The 8,330-nt window shown below is 31.2% G+C and overlaps 1 protein-coding gene and 1 long non-coding RNA gene across 2 annotated transcripts in view; both read left to right on the top strand.

The window, feature by feature from the left end:
• LOC112511204 overlaps positions 1-750 on the top strand; it is a 3,958-nt gene extending 3,208 nt beyond the window's left edge. Inside the window, exon 3 of the long non-coding RNA XR_003069076.1 lies at positions 573-750. This is a non-coding gene — a long non-coding RNA (uncharacterized LOC112511204). The remainder of the gene's footprint in view (positions 1-572) is intronic.
• Positions 751-1,873: 1,123 nt separating this feature from the next.
• On the top strand, positions 1,874-4,289 carry LOC112511203. Its single transcript, XM_025116725.1, has 2 exons — positions 1,874-1,989; positions 3,855-4,289. Exons 1-2 carry the CDS (start codon positions 1,950-1,952, stop codon positions 4,082-4,084), a joined length of 270 nt encoding a protein of 89 aa, XP_024972493.1. The 5' UTR covers positions 1,874-1,949; the 3' UTR covers positions 4,085-4,289.
• The last annotated feature ends 4,041 nt before the right edge of the window (positions 4,290-8,330 follow it).

An 8,330-nucleotide genomic window follows, 5' to 3' on the forward strand; every position in this document is an offset into this window, starting at 1 on the left:
AAAAAAAAACGCAAACACATTAGTATACTTTGTTTCCGTTTTGGGCCAACCAACTTTAAGCCTCATTTTTTTCTGAATGGGAATAATAAATGGTAAATTTCTAGAAACTGCACATATCATATACACGACAAATGGTCAGAGACTTATCAAGACCCCATAACCATACAAGATGAATGCGTAAAGGCTCATTTCGTTTAGCAATTTTTTTAGCTTCTTGTGGGTCATATCAAGTAAATGGGATGAATCGTGCACACACAAATGAATCCGTTATTCTACATGTTATATTACCTATCTTATTGCTTGCTTGGACACACCTTTGCGTCATGCATAGGCCAGGGGTCTTCACATTTTGGTGGATGAGGTAAGGTCTGTGTATAATATCCTATCCCCTCTTGGACCCTACTTTTGAGATATACCGAGTTTGTTTGTTTTTATCTTTATTCTATTCCCACCCTATAAATATGACCATAAGATGAAAATGTTATATGCTTGTAACAAATAGGGCTTAATTGAAAGCAAATGTAGCATTGAGATGTTATCCTCTCCAAAGTTGTGTTTTTATTGCAATGCAGTTAAGCAACCAAGGGAGATAGGGGAGTCATTTCACGAAAGATCACCAAGGGCCGGTTCAAAATCACAACTTAACAAAATTAACCTTTTTTCCATGTTCAACTACTTTATGTCATCTATAGAAGTTTAAAGGTCAGATAGGATATACCGGGTTGGTGGGTTTGTTTGGTTTGGTTTAGAAGTTGAATGGTAAGGTGGGATATACTGGGTTTGTTTGGTTTAGAAGTTGAAGGGTAAGGTGGGATATACTGGATTTGTTTGGTTTAGAAGTTGAATGGTGAATCCAAGCAAAAATAGAGCAATGCTAACTACAAGGTTGAGTTTCTTGCATCGTGATCGTTAGTGTGGTTTCTTGAACATCGTTTTGATATTTGGATGAACTTAGGGCACGAATAAATACTGTTCTATTAGTGGAAAATCTTGTTTTGTATTATGTTCGTAATCCACCGGTTTATGAGAGCATCTGCAATAGAAAGTTTTTATAAACAAAAAATGTGGTTCTTTAGTTGTTTGTTTACCTCTTAATAGTTTCATAAAGAGGTAAATCTTGTTTGGCGAAAAAAAAATAACTGTCTCTTAATGGTTCTAAAACACTCTTAATGATTTTGTATTATGGCCTTCTTTAACCATTTAGTGCCTTAATTTCGTTGTAAATAATTACCGAACAATTACATTTCATTTTGCATTATATCATGATAGTTTTTTAATCATTCTGACCACTTAATCTTTGTTTAAAGTATTTAAAAGTCACTTACATGTTGAGTTCATGTGCCAGAATCGTTGGTTATTGTATTAAAATATTAGTTTGTTAGTGTTTTTATATATTTTTTGATTTATATATCACATTAAAAGAAGAGAGTTGTTTGTTTAACTCTTAATAGTTTCATTAAAAGGCAATCTCTGAATCGTTAAGAGATAAATCTTGTTTGGTCAAAAAAAAGTTTGTCTCTTAATGGTTCTAAAATTCTCTGAATAATTTTGCATCATGAACTTCTCCCTTAATCATTTATCGTTATAATTTCATTGTAAACAATTATCAAACAATTACATTTCATTTATCACGAGAGCCTTTTAATTATTCTGACTATTTAATCGTTATACACCAAATCATTCAACAATTATCAAACAGTAGATAACAAATAATCGATAACAAGTTTTTGTTTTGTATACCAAACGTAACGTTAAAAATGGAGTTCTCGAAATAAAAACTATAATTTTACTTCAAAACAATTTAATTCATATTTTTTTTCTAAATAGTTTAATTGGGTCGTATCCGCTTATAGGCCAGCCCAATTGAATTCGGTTTATGTGCATTAGTATCCCCAAAAGGTTTTCCAAGGCAGAAAGCCAGAAAGTGATCTCGAATTCTATCAACGGCGATGGCGGACAGAGGTTCTGAGTCGAAGAAATCTCATCCAGGTACTCCAATGAACTTTTTCTTTCCTTTGCTTCCTCAATCAATAGATACTCAGATTCATATGTAATCAATCGTGCTCTTTTGATCCATTTCTACATGTTTGTTTACACAAATTCTTAGAAGTAGGGTTTTAAGTTAGTATACCGTCGTATATGATCTATGTCTATGGCTTTAGTTGTTGAATGAAATCGTTCAAACTTCTGGTTTATCGGAATACGATTACTTCTGAGTTGCAGAGTGAACCTAAATCTTCCAAAAATTGTTCACATGGTGTGCATCTGTGTTGATTTTAATGGCGGTGTACTTAACTTCAAACCAGATTTTTGTAGCAAACAATTAGTATTATTTTTACCAAAGCAGTTCACATCGAAGATATCTTCTTTCATTAGTAGATCGGAGCTCAAAATCGAGTGGTTTGATATTGCGGTTAATGTGATACTAAAAATCAAGGTTAAAAAAGTCGTGAGGCGTGGTGCATTGGCGAGGCCAAGCCTTAAGCCTTACACACCACGGTGAGTACGTCACGTTTTTCAAGGCATAATATAAGGCGGCAAATTTGTATATCATATATAGAATTATATATATATGTTTTCTATATATTATCTAATTAGATATTAAAAAATATATATTCATATTAGAAAAAAAAAATTATATAGATTATTATTATAAAAATAGGTTTTTGATTAATATGTAAAATAGAAGTTAGAAAGGTAATTCTATAAGTTCATTTTAACCGTGAGTCTGTAATGCTATGAATTTGTGAAACTGTGAGTGATTTGATTAGTTGAATTGGATCCATAAAAAAGTAAAATATAAAGTTAAAAGTGTAAAACAAAAAATAAAAAAAATTAAAAATTAAAATCACTAGTTACATAAAACGTGCACCTCAAGACGCCATAGCATGAGTCACGCCTTACAGAAATGTTATGGGTCATTTCGTAACGACGGGGACGTGTCTTGCTCCATATCGCCATGGCGCACCTTTTTATATAATAATCAACTTGTATATTATGTGTGTGTATAGCTTAACATAACTAATTTCAAGATCAAAACAAAAAACGGGGATTTAACCTCCATTTTTTCTATTATTGCTAAGGGTATGTAAAAAATCATCCAATCCGATTTAAACAAATCAATTTAATTAGAACCGACGAACCATAATTGGATATCATATTGTGATTGTAATTGGATTAGATTGAATCCAAAATTTCAGCATCCAAATTGGATATGTCGGTTCTTGGATGAGAGTTTGGAATCCAATAAAATCGAACCGTTCCAATTCAATAACCATCCAACTACCCATTCAATGATCATCCTACTATCATCCAATTAATAGATATATTTAATTAATACCTATATTAGAAAATAATTTGCATATTTATGGACAATTATCATGATCAATTAATTATGATTGATATATATATATATATATAGACTTGGGATCATGTGAGACCAGCTTGTTTTCGTGAGACCCGTGAGACCAACATTTTACACTTGAAACTTCACAGCAAAATGCTGTGAAGGTGACTTTTTAAAACCTTCACAGTGTTTTTGCTTTGAAGGTTCGACTTTTTTTAAACCTTCACAGCGTTTTTGCTGTGAAGGTTACGTGTAAAAATGTGGTCTCACGGGTCTCACGAAAACAGGCTGGTCTCACGTGAACCCAACCCTATATATATATATATATATATATATATATATATATGGAAGATGATAAGATTCATTATCATGGTTTTAGATTGGGAAACAAAATTTTTAGATCGGCTAAGATTGATTTGTATTTCAAACATACACTATATATGTTATGTATGTATGTTTGTATATTACTGAAAAACTCTTTTTGCTTGGTTTTTCTGAATATTCAAAGAGGATGCAAAATCCCCGAACTTGATTGAAAGAGGCAAGGAAGAGATCAAGGCAACGATTGGCACCGAAAAATCACCTAGCCATGACAAGGAAACACATGGAACGAGCAACGACATTAATGAAGACACGCCAATCGATTCCGTCAAAGGACCGGGCGTCCTTGAAAGAGCAAAGGAAGAGATTGAAGCTATAGGCGAAGCTATTGTAGAAGCAATTCACCCTAAGAAGTAAAATCTCGAGTGGTAGCCACTTGTTGTAACTATTTATGCCATAAGGATCGCTAGTTAATCGTTTCATCTTCTATTAGTATGATCATTTGAGCAAAGTTGTCTTGTCCCTTTGCCAACTAAGCTACACGCCCGAGGGTTCTATAGTATCAATCATTGATGATCAATTTTTTCACAATTAAAGGAAATCAACTCGGTTTGTTGTTTTATTGGTACCCTTTTGTGCCATCTTTGCAACTCGTTTTTTTGTAACCGTAGATCCCAGCCAGTTGAAGATAAAATAATAGCCAAGAAAATCCGAGTGACCTATAAGGAGTAGTTGCAAAGCTAACCTTTATTTGCAAAATCCAAATTTTTTTATATTATATTCATAAATTAACAATTTTGCAAGTTGTTAAAGGTCCTACTTGTAAAATATTGACTTGGAAATGTTACTTGGGAGTTGTTACGTCAGTATTTCACAAATAGCTTTAACAACTTGTCAAATTGGTACTTTATGAATATTAAATTCGTTAAAAGTAGATTTTACAAGTTGTTAAAGTGCTATCTACGAAATGTTGACTCGAAAGTGTTACTTGTCATATCAACGTTTCGCGACTAGCACTTAAACAACTTGTTAAATTGGTACTTCATAATATTAAATTCATAAAAAAGTTAATTTCACAAGTTGATGAAATGCTACTTATGAAATCTTAGACCATTTCAGTCAAAATTAAGTTGGGAAAGAGGCAAATTGCATGAAAAAAGTAACGTACCTTAACTTGATTCTTATTTTGGGTAACAAACTTTCAAAACTTCGATTTTAACAACTAAAAATGTAAAGTTTTAAACATTTAAGTATCCGGGTAATCGGTTGTTGCAGTAATCGGTTATTATGCTGATGTAACGAGTGGTGTGGTATCCAACTCAGTATTATTTGCTGACATGGATATTCTAAGCTAAAATTAGTTTTTATGTATTGTGGTTTATTAGAAGAAAGAGTTAATATTTCAACCGGTTACTAGAATACTTAAATATTTAAAACTTTATATTTTAGGTACTAAAATCGAAGTTTTAAAAATATATTACCCGAAATAAAAATCAAATTAAAATACATTATTTTTTCATACAATTTATCCTAAAAAAACGACTATAAAATGAATTAGGTTGTCCAAAAATGGGTAATTTCCCTCAAATGATTTGAAAATTGTGATCTGTCAAAGTGGCAAGCCGTGAAGCATGCATATTGAGGGTTTGAAGTCTATGAGGCTATGACTTTGTGGTTAACACCACATAACCAGCTGACCCATTGCAGCTGCTTTTTCAGTTGGAGGAAACCCAAAATCATAAGTATACCATTAATGAGTCAGGCTGAAGCTGCCATGAGATATATCAATCTTACACTGAACCATCAGATCCCCATATCATACATTAATTACTGCACACAACTCACACAATGGACCTGCTTAAATACATTGATTGTCTTTTATACATTATTTCCACTCTTGGCTAAATGTCAAAAATACCAAGAATATAAAATCAAAATCATACCTTCTCAAAAGGGTTTATAATTTATGACAATAATATATATTATATTATAAAATATTTGATAACAAATTTTAAAAACTATTTTTTATGCATAATATATATTACTTAAAATTTAAGTTTATAAGCAAATTATGAGTAAATATAACTTATTAAAATTTTTATGCTTGAAATTCGTGTAACTAACTGTAGATATATATAATCAAATAAAAAATAAACATCTCATTTTAAATATAAAAAATCTATAATGTAATTAAAATAATAATTGATAACTAATAAAATACTTACCTTTATAAAAAATTATATATTTATATATATACTATATTATAAAGCATTTGACATACACTTTTGAAAACCAATTTTTATGTATTAAGTATTGTTTATTAATGCATATTACTTAAAGTCGTTATAACATCGATAGAGACATAATAAAAGAAAAAATTAAAATTGAGATGTATTTCGTTGAATTGCGCGAGTACCGTAAAAAACTAAAAACTAAGTAATACATTTATTAAGATGTATTTGATTTAGATGAATAGTTACTAAGGTGTTCCTTAGCTTTTACTTTCTTGAGAATTTTTCCTTAAACCTCATTATACTACTAATAATTACATGTAATCTGATTGTTGTTGTGTTTTTTTTTCATTTTGACTATATTATCCTCTGAGCATTTATATATAGTTCTCTTTTGAACCCCTCTCTCTCTCTCTCTATATATATATATATATATATATATATTTTCAACCCACATAGATCCAATCAAAATTTAGTGTTTTTTTAAGCAAAAGCTTTCCCACTCCACATTCCAAATCAGCCTCTAAAGCTGTGCACTTTGCTCATCCTACTACTACTACTGCTGCATGTATGGAGGGTGTAGTGCACCTTGCTTTTCTTTCTCAGGTTTAGCTAGTTTTCACACTAAAACACAAGTGTAAATCTCACTATGCATTTATTACCATCCCTCCCATCATCCCCATCCACTGATTTTTTTTTTAAAACTTACTTTTTTACATTTTAATGTATAACTTAATCTGATTCTAATATGAATATCGTGCATATAACGATACCTTTTTTTATGGCAAGACTTTTGGTTAAGACACAATATTAAATAACACCTTGATGAACGTTCATTTGGACGGTATGTCGTACATTTGCATAGAAGTAACTTATAAACAATTTGTTTGGTATGCATGTGTGCATGCATGGACACGTGCAGAAAAATCAAGAAACTACTTCAATTACTTGTATGTATATATGAATATCATCCAGATGAATGGTTACCCGGATGTTTTTCAGTTATTCATTTTTGTGTGTGTGTGTGTGTATATTATATATATATATATATATATATGCTTGATATGAAGAAATGCATATTTGAAACTTGAAATCACTCGTTGAAATGGGGTACATTGTTAATTATATTACCTGGTACAATGAGTCATGAATACCCATCATCTACTATCAAGTTAAAGAGTGTCATAAGTTGGGTACAGAAGAATCAATCAATGGCCCAGATTAAAAGTTAGAAAGAGAGGGTACACATCTTGTATCCAATGTTCACCAACATGTGATCAAATGTGGTTCAGTTGACTCTCAGGTACACTCTTTTATTTATTACTACTGCATTCATTAGTTTTAACCAACTCATTGATGATATATATATATATATATATTCAACTGTAAAAAAAGAAGAAAAGGTAAAAAGTATGATAGGCTTTCTGATTACTTGATTTCTTTACTTCCATTTGTAGAATGAAAGTTTCTGCTTAAAAAGATGGCTCTTCAGTCTACACACAACTATTTATGTTTATATATATAATATATATGTATATATATATATATACATATTACATATATACTCTCTTTCTCTCTCTAGAAATTAGGGTTTTCAAGTGAGTTGTCAAAAGGGTTGAGATTTTTTTGGATCTTTAGCAAGAAAGTAGAATCACTTGTTTGTGAAGCAACATATTGTTATAATCCCAAGAAATCTTTTTGGAGTTTTCTTGCTTCTGTTGTTTTCTTGAACCCCTTTCTCATCCCTTCATCTTTGTGTGTGTGTATTAGTGTGTGTATATATATGTGTGTGTATGTATATATATATGTATGTATGTATGCAATCATATTGATTCCTGCTTTCAAACTGTAAATTATCTTTCTCTACCATCATCATTTTCATCATCGTCATATATATTCATCATCTTCATTAAGATATAAAAGAAATGAAGGGAAGATTTTGTGGCTTTCTTTTAGTAATGGTGTATATAACTAGAGTGATTAGCAGGCCATTGGGACCAAACGATGTCGTTTTCCCTCCACAACAAGGTTAGTTATATTGTGTTTTGTTATTCATATATGAATAACACCAGAAATAGTTATAGTTTCTTTTGTTGTTACTATTATCATTAATCATGTGTGAATAACACCAGAAATACATATTCATATTCAGACCCTTATGTACTGTAAAAATCTCCTGATCAGCAGGAACCACCACCACCACCACACATATGATGTCTTTTCAATTTAACATGCCTTCCAAACAGGTGTCTCTCTCTCTCTCTCTCTCTCTCTATATATATATATATATATATCTTTCTCTCTCCTTTGACTGTTTGACTAATGTTGGGTTGACTTAATTATATAATTAGGATGAAGATATGAAGAATGAAGATGGGATTCAAAACAGGCTAGGATCAAGGCCACCAAGCTGTGACCATAAGTGCTATGGG

Source organism: Cynara cardunculus (genome assembly GCF_001531365.2).
Source record: "Cynara cardunculus var. scolymus isolate 2C chromosome LG 4, CcrdV1, whole genome shotgun sequence".
In the NCBI taxonomy this organism is placed as follows: domain Eukaryota; kingdom Viridiplantae; phylum Streptophyta; class Magnoliopsida; order Asterales; family Asteraceae; genus Cynara; species Cynara cardunculus.

Bases quoted from the DNA above. Each gene is read 5' to 3' on its own strand.
- LOC112511203 (XM_025116725.1), top strand. From the start codon at position 1,950: ATGGCGGACAGAGGTTCTGAGTCGAAGAAATCTCATCCAG. The intron at 1,990-3,854 runs GTACTCCAATGA...GAATATTCAAAG, and splicing joins GTCGAAGAAATCTCATCCAG to AGGATGCAAAATCCCCGAAC.